The sequence below is a fragment of the Micromys minutus genome (assembly GCF_963924665.1).
Source record: "Micromys minutus genome assembly, chromosome: X".
Classification (NCBI taxonomy): domain Eukaryota; kingdom Metazoa; phylum Chordata; class Mammalia; order Rodentia; family Muridae; genus Micromys; species Micromys minutus.
In genome coordinates, this window is record NC_137970.1 from 12,370,073 (window position 1) to 12,387,990 (window position 17,918).

Sequence of the window (17,918 nt, forward strand, 5' to 3'; positions counted from 1 at the left end):
CACTTACCCTTTCTTCGGAGTTGTTTTTCCCTCTTTATTTGCCATGCAAAAAAATCTCGAATGTGATAAAGTTCCTTTATCACAGTCCACGAGCACATTGTGTTGTTTCAAAATAGAAATGCAATTTAAAAACTGCGAGAATGCCATGTGTTTCCTTTAACGTGCAAATAATTCAGAAGATGAACAATTATAAATATAGACGTTGTTTTGAATAATTTCCACAATGGCTTCAGGTTTCAACCCCATGGGATAACAAAAGAACCAAATCACGGTTAGCACACAGATATGTGCCCTTCCAGAATATGTAATGCACAAAAATAGCTTTACCTAAATTAATTTACTAAATTTAATGGACCATCTGCTCTGAGTCAAGTATATCACTTATACTTGTGGTATATACAAATCCTCAAAGATACACACTCTGATAAACACTACTTTACCAGCTTTCTCTGTTACCAGTTTATTATACATATGCTTCTGTGTTAAGCATAAATCTCCTTGATGCAGCATAAGATTCCATTGGAAAGCTCCACATATTTTATTAAATAAGTTTTCTGCCAGCCAATCTTTTGACTATTTCTACTTTTTATATTTTAAAAGAGTCTTTCAGTGAATGTCCTTAGACATATGTCTTCTTGCGGTTTCTGATTCTTTCCTTAGGATAAATGTGTATGCACCGAATTTCTTGATCAAAGGACCCATTTTCAATTTCGTTGTACAATGTCAGGGTATCCCCCAGAAATCTTATGCCAAGTTACTCTTTCACCAGCACTGTATAAGTGTGTCTATTTCCCTATCCTATCGATATTTTCTTTAGAGTAAATACTTTGATAACCATTATAAGATATCTCCTACAGAGTATATAGAGCTTTATTTTCTTATAGACTTTTATAAGTAAATGAGAATAATCCAGACACAGTCCAATAAGATATTTAAAGTCTGTCATAATTTTACCATTTCCTCTCTTGAAACGGCTTATCATAAAGTGAGATACGCTTGCAGCAAGACCTCTAGATGTGAAGGCCACAGGGGACCTGAGAGATGGCTCAGTGGGTTAAACATGTTTTTGCTACCAAGGCTGATGACTTACATTTGATTCCTGGAGCCCACATGGCTGAAGGGAAAAATGGCTTTCATAAGTTGTCCTCTGACCTCCCGATGCCCACTGTGCCACATACGTACCACTCCTCTCCACAAATAAATGTATGGAACAAAAACTTAAAGGCATTTTAGTTTCAAATACCAATAAGATTTTTTTATTCTAAAATGTCTTATTCTTTTGTGTCCCCACAGGAAGAATAACTGTCACGCACTGACAGACTCTCTGGCCTACCTACAACTCCTGTGAGTTTTATTTATTTATTTATTTGTTTATTTATTTTTGAAAATACTCTCTGTATTTACATTTCTAATGTTATCCCCTTTCCACCCACTACCATCCCCAGCCCCTCAACTTGCTTCCATTTAAGGGTTCCCTTTCCACCTTAGTGCCTTGGCATTCCCCTACACTGGGAAAATTTGCCTTCACTAGACAAAAGGCCTCTTCTCCCATTGATGCCAGACAATTATATCCTTTGCTAATTATGCAACTGAAGCCATGGGTCTCTCCATGTGTACTCACGGGTTGGTGTTTTAGTTCCTGGAAGTTCTGGAGGGTTTGGTTGATTTATAATGTTGTCCTTCCCATGGGGCTGCGAAACTTTTCAGCTCCTACAGTTATTTCTCTAGCTCTTTCATCGGGTACCCCCGTGTTCAGTCTGATAGTTAGCTGCAAGCATCCTAAAATGTATCTGTATGACTCTCGCAGAGCCTCTAAGGAGGCATCCATATCTGGCTCCTGCCAGTAAGCACTGGTTGGCATCAGCAATAGTGCTTGGGTTTGGTGGCAAAATATGGGGTGGATCCCCAGGTGAGGCAGTCTCTGAGTGGTCTTTTCTTCAATCCCTGCTCCTCTATATTTGTCTCTGCATTTCCTCCCATGAGTGTTTTGTTCTTCCTTCTAAGAAGGACTGAAGCATCCACATTTTGGTCTTGCTCTTTGAGCTTCATAAAGTCTGTGAATTCTTTCTTGGGTATTCAGAGCTTTTGCGGGCTAGTATTCATTTATTAGTGAGTGTATACAATGTGTGTTCTTTTGTGATTGGGTTACCTCACTCAGGATGATAACTTCTGGTTCCATCCATTTGCCTAGAAATTTCATAAAATCATTGTTTCTAATAGCCGAGTAGTACTCCATTGTGTAAGTGTACCACACTTTCTGTATCCATTCTTCTGTTGAAGGACATCTCCCTTCTTTCCAGCTTCTGGCTATTATAAATAAGGCTGCTTTGAACATGGTGGAGCTTGTGTCCTTGTTATATGTTGGAGCATCTTTTGGTTATATGTCCAGGAGTGGTATAGCTGGGTCCTCAGGTAGTACAATGTCCAATTTTCTGAGGAACTACCATACTGATGTCCAGAGTGGTTGTACTAGCTTGCAATCCCACCAACAATGGAGAAGTGTTCCTCTTTCTCCACATACTCACCAGCATCTGCTGTTACTTGAGTTTTTGATCTTAGCTATTCTGACTGGTGTGAGGTGGAATCTCAGCATTGTTTTGATTTGCATTTCACTGATGACTAGGGATGTTGAATATTTCTTTAGGTTCTTCTCAGCCATTCGATATTCCTCAGTTGAGATTCTTTGTTTAGCTCTGTACCCCATTTTAAAATAGAATTGTTTGTTTCTCTGGAGTCTACTTTCTTGAGTTTTTTGTATATATTAGATGTTATCCCTCTATGGGATGCAGGATTTGTAAAGATCTTGTCCCAATCTGTTGTTTGCCATTTCGTCCTCTTGACAATGTCCTATGCCTTACAAAACTTTGCATTTTTATGAGGTCCCATTTGTCAATTATTAATCTTAGAGCATAAACCATTGGTGTTCTGTTCAGGAAAATTTCCCCTGTGCATATGTGTTCTAAATTCTTTCCCGCTTTCTCTTCTAATAATTTTAGTGTAGCTGGTTTTATGTGGAGGTCTTTGATCCACTTGCACTTGAACTTTGTACAAGAAGATGAGAATGAATAGATTTGCATTTTTCTGCATGCTGACTGCCAGTTGAACCATCACCATTTGTTGAAGAGGCTGTCCCTTTTTCATTGAATGGTTTTTGTTCCTTTGCCAAAGATCAAGTGACCATAGGTGTGTAGGTTCACTTCTGGGTCTTCAATTCTGTTCCATTGATCTACCTGACTGTCTCTGTACAAATACCATACAGTTTTTATTACAATTGATCTGTAATACAGCTTGAGGTTAGGGATGGTGATTCCCTCTGAAGCTCTTTTATTGTTGAGAATAGTTTTGCCATCCTGTTTTTTTTTTTCATTTTGTTATTGCAAATGAACGTGCAAATTGCTTTTTCTAACTCTGAGAAGAAATTACTTGGAATTTTGATGGTGATTGCATTAAATCTGTAGATCGCTTTTGACAAGATAGCCATTTTTACTATGTTGTTCCTGCCAATTAATGAGCATGGCAGTTATTTCCATCTTCTGAGATCTTCTTCAATTTCCTTCTTCAGAGACGTGAAATTCTTGTCATACAGATCCTCCACTTGCTTGGTTAAGGTCACACCAAGGTATTTTATAGTTGTTGTAAATATTATGAAGGGTGTGATTTCTCTAATTTCTTTCTCATCCTGTTTATACTTTGAGTACAGAAAGGCTACTGATTTGTTTGAGTTAATTTTATATCCAGCCACATTGGTGAAATTGTTTATCAGCTGTAGAAGTTCTCTGGTGGAATATTTGGTGTCACTTAAGTACACTATCATGTCATCTGTAAATAATGATATTTTGACTTCTTCCTTTTTGATATGTATCCTTTTGACTTTCTTTTGTTCTCTAATTTCTCTGGCTAGGACTTCCAGCACTATATTGAATAGGTAGGGGGAGAGTGGGCAGCCCTGTCTATTTCCTGATTTTGGGGATTGCTTCAAGTTTCTCTCCATTTGGTTTGATTTTGGCTACTGGTTTGCTTTATATTGCTTTTACTATGTTTAAGTATAGGCCTTGAATTCATAATCTTTCAAAGACTATAAAATGAAGGGGTGTTGAATTTTGTCAAATATTTTCTCAAGATCTAATGGGATGATCATGTTTTTTTTTTTTTCTTTGAGTTTGCGGTCTTTTAGAGACATGCATGTCTGTGGCACATAAAACTACACACTTGCTTTGCTGGGTTTTTTCTAGTCTCTGGCTATTCTTTTGGTAAAACTTGGAGTCTGGTGAAAATATTCATGGGGGAATAAAGTGTGAATAATTTACTTTGCAGAGTGGAATTCAGAAGCCATTTTGTGTCTCTCAACTGAAGCATTGGCCTTTGTCAACTGTACCCATTGAAATGAGTTCTAGATTGATTTTGCCCAACCAAGCACTCCATCAAACCCATGGAAAATAAATTAAGGACACAAGAAAATGAAGCTAAAATATTCTTGTTATGACAACAAACTCTAACCCATAATTCCTTCCTCAGCATTTTCATTTTAGATTTCATTTTCTGGGTAATCAAAATTAATTATCCCCATGGGAGATTCTATTTTTGCTTCTCCAGGTGGTCTTTCCAATATGCCTTTAGGTCAGCTTGGAAAAAGCCACAGTAAAATGGTAAAGTGAAGGAAGTAGAGGCATCACTATAATGTCATAGTATAAAAATATTCTGGTTGGTGTTGACTTCCAAAGAGAAATGTATTTTGGTTTAAGCTTGTAAGCTTGATGTTTAAGCCACTGTTGAGGTTCATTGTATGGAATATAAACCCATGTATTATATAAAGGAAGAAGTTGAGTATAGAGAAATGGGAGATTTCGTTATAATTGGAAAGCTTAAAGAGTGATTGCTAAACTGTATGTCAATGAATGACATGGTGGGGTGGTGGTGGTACCTAAATAACACTGCCCATGTTGCCACTATTACAAAATGGAGCTGAAGAACAGCATTGCAGCTGTACACAAGGGAATTGGGACTCCAGAATGATGAATGAGCCATAATCCATAAGCAATTGTTGCCATAACCTAGTAACCCTCAGAGGCATGAAACATGGATATGACCTGCCTATAGAAAAATGGGCTAAAGTCTAAATAAGGCTGTGACTTCTGCCTTACAATCACTTTTGTGAAGTTATCTCAGTAGAATCTAAAATTTGTCTCTGTAAATAAAGTTGTCAAGGTATATAGGAGAATGCAGTTTTAGTTTGCCTTTGTGTAATGGAAAGACCATCAGAGAGGACTATGAAGCTGGAATAAAGAATGATCAGTCCAATTTGAGTGTCCACCAGCAAAGGTAAGTGACCTCATCAAACACACACACACACACACACACAGAGAGAGAGAGAGAGAGAGAGAGAGAGAGAGAGAGAGAGAGAGAGAGAGAGAGAGATGGAAGGAAAGAGGGTAAGTTGTGTGAATGTGGCTTCCAAATGAACATACTAATTTCTATTTCTGTGACATCTTTTATTTTTCCAGAACAATTATTACCTTTAAAACTTTCAAATGTTGATATTGGGATTATTTTGAGAAACTTAAAGTTTGCTGGGATTCCAGTAACCTACCTTTCTATGTTTTTGTTTTCATGCAACATCCTTTTGTCCAATCTGAGTGCCCTGTTTCTTTTCCATTACATGTGGGGGGTTTTTTGGGGGGGAGGCTCTCCCATGTGTGTCATTTTTGGCAAACTTATGTAAAGTATCAATATTTGCAAGGCTTATTGGTTTGCAGTATAAGCTACTGGGATGATAGTTACCTCAGCAAGCAACTTCTATTTTAAAAAGGACAAATACCAGCGCCCCAGGGGAAGAAAGTATGTCCAGTCTCTCAAAGCTGGTTAGTGTCAGAGACCGAACTTGAACCTGGATCTTTGGAATACCTGACTGGGGTGTTGGATACTATCCCCTATTAGCCATCTGTTGAATTTCTAGGATAGAAGATATGTTTTCTACTGTCGAGGGATATACCAAGCCCTATTATTGGCCAACTCAAGAGTCACACCCACTACTTCCACTATTACTGCATCTAACTATAAGCACTGGAAACCACACACTCATTTGTCAAAGCACCTGGAAAAGTATCTAGAAGGTAATAATCATTTAGCAAACCCTAGTTATTTTTATTGTTACATGTTTACACAAATAGAAATCCCAGTGTATACACAGACTCATGATGTCTCAGTCACTGAAAAGTTGCTCTTGAATAGGAGAGAATGTTCTATTCACACATTCAGTCACAGTTCACGGCCATAGTGAGCCAACTGGTATTGTTCATAGTTTTCTATCCCCCCCACCCCCAGAATAGTTCCTCACATCAATATACCTCCCGTAAGTTCTTGCTTCCTGTATAACCTGGAGCATCATTGTACAGCAAGAATCTTCAATGCTTTCTACGTTGTCTGGCCAGAGCTGATGCTACTCCATTTCCTTTAATAGTTCCTTGTTTGGCTGCTTTTCACCACCACTGCAGTGGAGTGCAACTATTGTGCTTCTTTGAGATAGACAGAGTTTCTTATTATCTTCTTTTAGTTATTGCGATTTTGAGTTTTCATCTTAGTGGCAAGAAGATGGCCAGCAATACCAGTGTTATAAAATCAAGTGACAAACTCAAACACATGTAAATGGCTTATGAGTCTAAATCTTCCCCAGGCAAAAATAAGTTGAAAAGCAACGTGATTAGTTTTGTATTTTAAGTCAGAAATGCCACTGCTGTATAATTTATGTGAGGGTGATCAATATCAATCAAATAAAACAAAGTTCAGGGGAATTATCCAATAATTTGGTTGTATCAACATTTCACAGAATGAAATACTGTTCATAATAAACAGGTTATTAGTTAGTAGTTTTCAATAGATTGCAAAACGCTCATAAAATATTTTGGGCTCCACCCATCAAAAAGTGGAACCTATTTTTCTACCCTTTGAATTTCGACTTGGCCTTGTAACTTGCTTTGCTAAACAGGACTTTAATTAGACACCTTCAAAGTGGAGGCTGGAGAGACTGCTCTGTGGTTGAGAGCACTTGTTGCTCTCACAAGGGACCAAGGGTCAATTCCTAGCACCCAGAGGATGGTTTACAAGCATCTATGATTTTACCAAGCACGCACAGAATGCACATCTTCCCATTTCGACAAAACACTTGTATACAAAAAATAGATAAATAAACATAAAAGAAATTTGAAAAGCACTATGCACTGGGGCTTCATTATTAAGCTACTGGGAACTCATTTGTTAGTATGTTTAGAGTCCAGACCTAGAGAATGAAGGTCCATGGGTAGTACTCATATAACCACCCCAGATATTTTAGTGAGTCTCCAGAAAGGTTAATAAAGCCATCTCGGGCTATGATCTTTAACTAATTCAGCTCAGATCAGAGAACTAACCAAATGATCCACAGAATGATGTCAGGTAACTCAGCCCACTATATAAAATTTTATACAATCAAATGCTATTAGAAAAAAATACATGTACAGAATGAGGCCATCAGCAAAGAGAAAGAAGTTAGATGGTAAGATTGTATTGAAGAAGATGCTATATACTTCCACTGCAGAGAACAAAAAAATCAAGCTGGAATTGAACTAGAAACACCTTTTTTTGACTGACTATTGTTCATTGTACAATCACTAGGGTGAATGGTGCTATACAGGCTGCTGAGGAGAAAAGTTATAAACAGTTTCACCTAGCAGTGGATGCTGCATGTGACAATACTGATCTGACAGGCAAAATATGAACACCAATGCAATAAGGGCATAGCTGCTATGGAAACAACCAGCATCTTTCTGCTTTGAGTTCAGGCCTGTTCCATTTGAGATGCTTAATGTCTGGTACGATAATCCTAGTCTAAAGCCCATGGCTGGAGAAGTCACAGACTATGGAAAGTGAATCTACTACAGTTAGTTGGCTAAATGGACAGGTTTTAAAAGACCTTAAAAGTATTTATGCTTATATCCACAAATAAATATAATTCTAGCCTTAGTCAGAGAAACTTTTTTTTTTTTTTGCAGTGAGTAGCCATTAGTTAATCCAGAGACTCACAACTTGTCAAAATATTAAGAATATATGAATGTTGAGTGTTTATTCAGAAAGGTCACATTTTATATCACCTTCTCAGAGGAAGATTGATAGAAAGAGAGACAGAGAATGGGGAAAGTATTGGGAAACACTGACTTTTGGTTATGATATACCACTGCAATCGCGACCTCACAGAAGCTGTGATTACATGCAAGAGTCTGGCACAAGCCTGAGCCTGTCAACAGTCTGACATAGATGGGGGAGGGGCTCATGAGGTCGATGGAGGAGAGGGGAGGCAGTCATTTTCCTCAGTGCCGTAACTATTTGTAAAAACATCACAAAATGGTCTCCAAAACATGTTCTGCAGGCAACCCCACTCAAACTGCCCAGAGGGTCAGCGCATAAAGACATAAAGTAGGAGTGGAAGTAGTTTATAGGAAGAAGGCATTGCACAGGCAAAGGAGAGAGACGAGAGAGAGTTCTGGGGAGTGAAACTGATCAAAATACAATGGATATATGTATGAAGCTTTAAAAAACTATGCATTGAATACATCTATACAATTTTCAAAATTAGAAATAAACTTTCTTTGAGATAGAAAAGAAACATATTTTAGAACTAAAAAACATAGCAATTGAGTATAAAACTTCCTTGGAATGAAACAGGTTATGTAATCAAGCAGAAAAATAAATTTAAGGACAGGTCATGAAGTATTAACAGGCTAGAAAAAAATGAAAGAGTAACCATTTATACAAGATTTTTTTTGGAATACTCTCAAAATGATCAACACATATGAGAGTTGCAGAGCAGAAGAAATAGATAGGCAGAGAACTTGTTTGGAGAGAAAACCAAAACATCATCCATCTGAAGAACAAAATGATTATCAAAATGAATCCATTTGAAAGGACTCCTATCGTCCACACTCAAGATAGGTCCATGGCATTTAGTAATCAGCCTTTTAAGGAGCAAAACCAAAGATTCTTAAAAGCAGCAAGAGAAAAACAACTTCCTATAAGCATGGAATCATCCATACAATCATCAGTAGTTTTCTAAGGAGAAACATTATGAGACAACGGAGAGTGGAATAAGATATTCACAGTATGGATAGAAAAATGTGTTAACCAAGCATACATATTCAAAGAAACTTTCCTTCAAAAATAGAGAAAAAATAAAATTTTACTCAGATTAGGAAAAAAAAGAGCCCAGATAGTACATAACTAACTAGACTGGCCAAGCAAATTTAAGATGCCCAGTAAGTTGAGATAAAAAGATACTAGATAGAAACATAAAATCACATGAAACATCAAGCTTTGTAGTAAAGTTAAATATAGAGACAAATGCAGAATGCTATAATACTCTAATTTTGTGATCAGATAACTTAATTCAGGTATATAATTTAAAACACAAAAGCAAAGAAAATAACTATGACTATGAACTATCCTAATAGATATGTAAGTTAAAAGACATAATTTATAGCATTGATAGTCAAAGGAAGAGAAGGAAAGATGCAAAAGATTGGATATCATGTCTGTGATTGAAAAATTGTCATTTGTTAAAATAGGATGGCATGACTATATGCTGTTTTATGTAATCCCCATGGTAACCACAAAATACCAATAAACGATGTACAAAATATAATAATAAATCAATTTGTATCTCAATAAAATTAACAAAAATGAAAGCCATCAGAGAAGAAAACATGTTCAACATAACTAGCTATAATACCAAGAGGAGACAAGCAGATTATGATAATATATGCTTTTGTATGGATTTTACTTTAAATGTAAATGGATTAAACTGTTCAATCAAAAGCCATATAGTGCCTAAATGGATCAATATATTTTCAAGATCCACCTATATGCTCTTTATGCTTTTTATAAGACACCCACTTTAAACATTTTAATTGTGTATAGAGGAAGACAGATATTAAACCTCATCAGAGAAGCTTTTTCTTGAAGTGTATGGGAATTAACACAGAGACCCACAACAGTACAATGTGCAGAGTGAGAGACTTTGAAACGCCTGAATGGGATGTCAACAGCCCCCAGGGCTCAGAGATATGTACAAAAGAGGAGGTAAAGAAATTATTAGAGGTTGAGGTGGTAGATGACTCCAAAGAAATGGTGTCTACCAGACACTACAAGAGTGATACACATATGAACTCCAAATGATTGACAGCATGCACAGGGCATGCAGAAGTTCGAGTCACACAAGATCCTAGGACAGAGAAAGGGATGAAAGCATAAAGCTCCACCCTTAACCAAGAAGCTACTTCCAGTTGATAGCTTCAGAGAAAGAGAAAAACAAACACACAGAAGTTTTCACTAATGCAATGATGCTAAGCACATCAACCACACTTCAGGGATGGCCTCATGCTCAGGCCTACACAAAATGACTCCATTTCTCTGTCTGTTTGTCTGTCTGTCTGTCTGTCTGCCCCCCCTCTCTCTGTGTGTGTATGTGTGTGTGTGTGTGTGTGTGTGTGTGTGTGTGTGTGTGTACTTTGTAGCTCTGGGTGGTGGATCATGAGAAAGGATCTGGGAAGAGTTGGGGGAAAATAGGGAGAAACTCAGAGGAGTTGAGGGGCAATGATGAGAATATATTTTAAGAAAAAATGTATTTTAATAAAGAAAAGTAGAAAAAATAAATGAAAAATTCATTTAAATCAATCATTTTAAGCGCAAGAATATAAATATCATATATTTTATACTTATTAAAACAAGGCAATGTTTTCAGAGTTCCCAGGATTTAAACTTGTACCAACCTGTCAGGTAGTTGCTACCAATTAATTCACTTCAACTGAAATAATAAAATTGCAACTGGAAGAAAACAGCTGACAAAAGGAGAAAATAGATAGTAATATCATAATAGTAGGATATCTCAGTAGCTCATTTTCCACAACAGATAGAGCAAATAGACAGAAAATCAGTAAGGACAGTAGACACTTGAATAGCTACAGACCAATTAGACAAAATTGATGTACACAGAACACTCCAAATTCCAAGAGGAGGATTAATGCATTCTTCTCTAGTGCACGTAGAGCATTGTCCCAGAATGTTAGGTCACCAAGCAAATCTTAAGAATGTTAAGAAGAGCTAAATCTTGCCAAGCATCATATTTGACTACTGGAACATAAAACTAGAAATCAATAGCAAAGAATCCTGTGGAAAGCCCATAAATGCTAAATTAAATAGCATATTCTTTTCTTTAAAAAAAGGATAGATTGAAGAAGTCAGAAGATAAGTTAGAAAGTGTCTTGAGACAAATGAAAGCAAACAGAACATATTAAAATATGGTTTGTCATTTGTGTTATTGATCTGGGACATTTTGATTGGAGTGAGGTAAAATTATAAAAACATTTAAAAATAATTTTTAAAAAGCATGGTTTGTATGAAAGGCAAAAGTTATTGCTACACTAAAAAGAAATCAACAGAAAAGCAAACTCAAAATTCACATATGTATTGAACACTTAGTATTCTTCTAGCATTTAAAGTTATAGCATTTAAAATAAAGATTAGAGCAGAAAGAAACTGGAAAATTAATACAGATCCATGAAAATATATTATTAAAACTGAGTTGTTCTTTAAAATATCAACAAAATTGTAACATGTTAGCTAGGCAGAAAGGAAAAGAAAGAAAACTAAAAATAAAAACAGATTACACTTGAAAACTTCATTCATAGGGCCACCATTAGCTTAATACCGAAGCTAGGTGTCTGCACTGAACGAAAATTATGATCTAACATTTATGATTGAATGTTGATGGAAAAATCTTCCTAATACTGACAAACTGAATCTTGAAACATATGAAAGGAATCAGCATTATGACCAAATAGCATTTGCCCCTTTGTGTTAGGTTTTATTTTCTTTACAGATAAGTTCACGGCCTACTAATTTATGCCCACTCATTTCCCATAATGTGGAAAAAAGGCATTTGTCCGAATTAAACAAATTAGATGAAGACAGAATGCTCCTTGGTGTAATATAGAGCGTACATGACAGTTCTACAGTCAGGACCATACTCACTGAGAGAAAGGCAAGGGCTTGTTCTCTAAGACTGTGGCAGGACACAACACACACTTGTTATGAACCTTTGTAACTTAAACTTGTTGAGGAATGTATTGGTCTTTTTGCTAAGACTTGAGTACACTATCTTTTTACATCATGTTCTGGTTCATCTTCTTTTGTGAAACACTCTCCTTATATATCTTATCTAACCTTGAATTTGCTTTGTAAATAGGGCCAGTCTCAATCTCAAGATCCTCTTGCTTCTGTCTCTCTAAACTGTTTGCATCAAGGGAGATATATATATATATGTGTGTGTGTGTGTGTGTGTGTGTGTGTGTGTGTGTGTGTGTATCAGTGGATTAGTCCTAATACTTTTACTAATTCAGGTTAAAGGTAAATATTTTATCTATTTTCTCCTCCATTATAACTGGATATTTTAACTATTTCTTCTCCATAGGTTGAGGAAATTTAAGCTAAGCACAGTATCTAAAAGGTACTGTGCAGTGAGAGTTTTGGTTTCTTTAAAAACCCAGTTATGTTATGTGAATATTTTAATGGGCCACTGGGTCATTGGGTTTTTATGCCTCCCTTCTAACCTTTATCCCACTGATATGCTTTAGTTTATCCACGGCTGTTAATTATGATTTTCCCATGATTTAGGAAGGACATGATCTTTGCTGGCTGATGATAGGTTAATTCTGGGGATTCTGGCAAGGAAGTAAATACCAGAGACCCAAAAGAAGAGGAGCCAAAGAAAGAGGACAAAGAGGAGAAGGAAGAATAGGAGAAAGAAGAGGAGAAAGAGGAAGAAGGTGAAGAAGAAGAAAAGGAAGAAGAAGGCAGCGACTCCTGGTTGCTATTGTTGCAGTTTGTCAAATGGTCATGAAGAAATAGATAAGAAAATTACAGAGAATCAAACAACCCTTTTTAAAAATGGGGTACAGAGCTAAAAAAAAATTTCTCAATTGAGGAATATTGAATGGCTGAGAAACATCTGAAGAAGTGCTCAACATCCTTAGCCATCAGGAAAATGCAAATCAAAACAACCCCGAGATTCCACCTCACACCAGTCAGATTGGCCAAGATCCAAAACTCAGATGACAGCAGATGCTGGCGAGGTTGCAAAGAAAGAGGAAAACTTCTCCACTGTTGGTGGGGTTGCAAGCTAATACAACCACTCTGGAAATCTGTCTGGCGATACCTCAGAAAATTGGATATAGTACTACCTGAAGACCCAGCTATTCCACTTCTGTGCATATACCCCAGAGACACTTTAATACTCAACAAAGATATATGCACCACAATGTTCATAGAGGCTCTATTTATAATAGCCAGAAGCTGGAAGGAACCCAGATGTCCTTCAGTAGATGAATGGATACAAAAATTGTGGTACATTTACACAATGGAATACTACTCAGCCACCAGAAAAAATGACTCAACCAAATTCTTAAGAAAATGGCTGCATCTAGAGAATATCATCCTGAGTGAGATAACCCAGTCACAAATGAACAGACATAATATGCAGTCACTGATAATTGGATACTAACCCCAGAAAGCTCAGTACACCCCAGAAACAACTCACAGACTATATGAAGTTCAAGAAAAAACAAAAGCCAAAAAACAAAAAAAAAAAAAAAAAAAAAGAAAATGAAAAACCATTATGCTTAATCTTTACACACCAAGAAAACTTTTACTAATTCCAGGTTGCATCTTGTTTTTCATGTACTTTATGCTCATTGTAACTAGTAAGATCTTAATGCACACTATCAAACCTTTAAAAATACAAGTACTGACAAAATGTATTCGTATACTTTTATGAAAAATGATTAAAAATTGTACATTTATCTTTGTTTTTTTAAAATAAATTTGTTCAATTTTAAAAAAGGCCAAAAAGAAAATGAAAAAAACATTATGCTTAATTTTTACACACCAAGAAAACTGTGACTAATTCCAGGTTACATCTTGTTTTACATGTACTTTATGCTCATTGTAACTAGTAAGATCTTTATGCACACTATCAAACCTTTAAAAAATCAAGTACTAACAAAAATGTATTCGTATACTTTTATGCAAAAATGCTTAAAATCTGTACCTTTATCTTTGTTTTTTAAAATAAAGTTGTTCAATTAAAAAATAAAATAAAATTATTTGGAGTTATCCTGACAAGATTGGACTTTGGTCAAAGAAACATAATGCCTTTAATCAGCAGGAAGTAGTGAATTATGTTGGCTGAAAGAGATCTATGTTTCCTTTCTCTTCTTAAGTTCTTTCTCTCCTACTTAGTGTTGTGGGGTTGGAAAAATTAAAGTGGAATAAAGGTTAGAAGGGAGGTGTAAAAACACAATAAAAATAGCCCAAAAGAGCATCAACATTGTAGTATATTTTCCACTCTGTTGTTCTGCCTTTAATACTAATTTGATACAATTTCTTCACTGATCAATTTCTTTTTACTGTTTTAAAACACTTTCATTTTTAAGATGTTTCCATGGGCAATGAACTTTCTTCTCTGAAAAAGCTTTTGTTTTTTCTGGGGCCTTTGTTCATGGTGCCTAATTTTTCCTCTCTTTCCCTTCCTCTCCCCTGCCCTTTTCTTTGTTTGTTTGTTTTCCATTGCTGTTACCTTGAACCTGACCAAATCAACTGATTGGGTATGTTGGTATTTCTGACAATGTCACATCCTAATGACCTTTTGATAAGCCTAACTACCTAGAAGTTTCTTCACTTTCTAAGAGATCCTCGATCTGGTGATCCAGCCTTTCATTTAGGTGATACCTAAGGGCCAAATCATAACATGGGTAGGCAATTCTTGTAGTACATGGAAAATTCCACACTATTTTTCTGTGGTCACTCTAATTTGTGATGAGAAATATCCTGTTACTTTTTAAAAGATATTTTTAATTAATTAATTTACGACCCAAATGTTTCTCTCTCTTCTGGTCCCCCCTCACAGAGTTCTCCACCCCATTCTCCATTCTCTTCACCTCTGATAGAATCTCTGAGAGCATCACATCTGTACAGGATAAGACACATCATCTTCCACTGAGGCCAGACAAGGCAGTCCTCTGCTACGTATGTGCCAGCAGCCTCAGACAAGCCTGTGTGTGCTTTTTGGTTTGTGGTTGGAGACCTCTGGGAACTCCCAGGTTCCAGGATAGTTGACACTGTTCATCTTTCTATGTGGTTGCCACCCCCTTCAGCTCCTTCAACCCTTTCCCTAACTCTTCCATAGGGCTCTCCAGTCTCAGTCCAGTCAGCTGCAGGTAGAGCTTCTCCAAGGACAGCCATGCTGGCTTCCTGTCTGCAAGTACAACAGCAGAATCAGGAATTAGTGACCACCCACGGGATGAATCCCAAGTTGGGCTGGCCACTGGATTGCTATTCCTTCAGTCTTTGCTCCATTTTTGTTCCTGCATTTCTTTTAGACAGGAACAATTTGGGGTTGAAATTTTTATAGGTGGGTTGGTGTATCCATCCCTCCATTGGAGGTCCTGTCTACTGGAGGTTGTCTCTTCAGGTTCCACCTTTCCACTGTTGGGCATTTCAGCTAAGGTCACCCACATTTAGTCCTGGAACCTTCCACTTTGGAAAGTTTTTGTTTGTTTGGATTTTTGTTTGTTTTTTTTGTTTTTGTTTTTGTTTTTGTTTTTGTTTTTGTCTTAGGCCTTCCACCAAATTCAGGTGGAATTCATTTTTTTTAGCATTTTCTTAATATCTTGAATCTCACACTTTCTTTTCTTCCCATCTGAGTGTGTAATAATATCACTTTTAGATCTTTTTATTATACTATATGTTTGTATATTTAGTATTATTTAGACTATAATTTATGTTACACTAGCTTTAACCTTGCTCACTATTTTTCCATAATCCCCACTCTCCTATTGTAAGCTTTAAAAAAACTTTAAAAATTATTCTTTCAATTCTAACGGTTTTTCTTTGTGTCTTTCTTTTTTTGCTGAGATTTTTTTGTTTAAAAATAGTAATTATTCATAATTGCATTTTATGATGGTTGTATTAAAATGGCTGTCAAATAATTATGACATCTATGTCATCCTGGTGTTAGTATCTATTCATCCTCATCTATTGTTCTAATTGAAATGTTCATAGTTCTTGATATTATGGATAATTTTCAATTATATTCCAAACTATTTGCATATTTCGCCTCTGATTGTTATTTACATTTTGTTACTCATTACTTCTCTGATTATAGACATCTCTGTTTTCATTCCTCACCTCTTCAGTTCTCAACTGCTCAGGAGAAGGGACATTACCTTATAATGGTAATCTGTTAGCTTTGCTAACAGATGCTAACCTCATTATCCTTTGTCTGAATTGGTAGTCAAGAATTTACTGGCACACAGGTTTTGTGGATACCCACCAACTTGCCAGTTACTGTCATTGTTTTCAAAACTGTAGTAGAAGACAGGTGTCTCTTTACACAGTTCTGTTGCTGTCTTCCATGCACAATCAGATCAAGGAAAACACATGTTTAGGGGAGTGTTCAAATGGAGTAGGAACTGTGCTGCTGACAGGGTTTTGCTCTGAGGAAAAGTCTTCTTTCCCAGTCATTTGTGCAGAGAGAGAGGGCTTATTTTGTCTTAGCGTTTGTTTGTATTTGGTTACTATATGCTTGATGTCTCTGGTTCATAAGCCTCTCTGACACAACTACACCAAGAGATGAAAGTGAATAGTTCATCCCTCAATCTCATGGCTTACAGGCAAGCCCTTTGTAGCCCTTTTAGTTTCATTGTCTCATGTTTGTCTCATCTTTAGGGTCTTCAAGCATAACATGAAGTATGTTTTCTCTGTTTTGTCTAAAACCAAAAGTTTCAGTTATTAAGTAAGAGAGATTATGATCTGTTCCATGCTAAGACATAGAAGGAGACATTTCAGATTCCACTGTCCCCTGTCACTGCTTGCTGTAGCTGTGGTCAACCCCACCATGTACTTCAAACACCATGGCAATAGCGAGCTCTTGGGGCACATAACCTTTGAGCTGTTTGCAGGCAAATCCCAAAGACAGCAGAGAAATTTTGTGCTCTGAGCACTGGAGAGAAAGGGTTCAGATAAAAGGATATTTCCTTTCACAGAATTAATTCAGGATTCATGTGCCAGAGCGGTGACTTCACTCACCACGATGGCACTGGTGGCAGATCCATCTACGGGGAGAAATTTGAGGATGAGAACCTCATCGTGAAACACACAGGACCTGACATCTTGTTCATGAAAAATACTGGACAAAACACTAACGGCTCCCAGGTCTTTATCTGCGCTGCCAAGACTGAGTGGTTGGATGGCAAGCATGTGGTCTTTGGTGAAAAGGGCATGGACATTGTGGCTACCATGGAGCATTTTGGGTCCAGGACTAACAAGACCAGCAAGATGAACACCATTGCCTACTGTGGGCAACTCTCAATTCTTTTGATTTGTGGACATCTTACACACCAGATCATTCCTCCTGTAGCTAAGGAGAGTGGCCCCACACCACCTGCTCATAGTACCCGCTAAACTACTCTCACTGAATTTCTGTGGATCCCATATTTTCCTCATTCCCCTCCAAAGCTAGCTGATTGCAGATTTGAGTTTATGGTTATAAGAAAAATTAAATAAGTAAAATAATATAGAAGGAATACCCACAGATAAAATGCATTAATTATACAATAACAAGTTTTAAAACAACGATATTGTTTTAAAGAAAAGTATACAAGGAGTACTTCAAGTACCATGTCACTAACAGTTAGTGTTCTTCCCAAGTGAGACAAAGAAGACACAAACGGGGATGTGATGTCATGCATGCCATCTTTCTCTCTCAGTTTCTTTTGTTGCTCTTTCAAAGGCTTAAGTAGACTTTTTTATTAAATGTGTCTTTAGACAATTTTACATAT

At 36.7% G+C, this 17,918-nt stretch overlaps 1 protein-coding gene across 1 annotated transcript; it reads left to right on the forward strand.

Moving 5' to 3' along the window:
* Nucleotides 1–17,139: 17,139 nt before the first annotated feature.
* On the forward strand, nucleotides 17,140–17,541 carry LOC308415852 (peptidyl-prolyl cis-trans isomerase A-like; the record flags this gene model as incomplete). Its single annotated transcript, XM_080910882.1, has 1 exon — nucleotides 17,140–17,541. One exon carries the CDS (start codon nucleotides 17,140–17,142, stop codon nucleotides 17,539–17,541), a length of 402 nt encoding a protein of 133 aa, XP_080767008.1.
* Nucleotides 17,542–17,918: the final 377 nt, after the last annotated feature.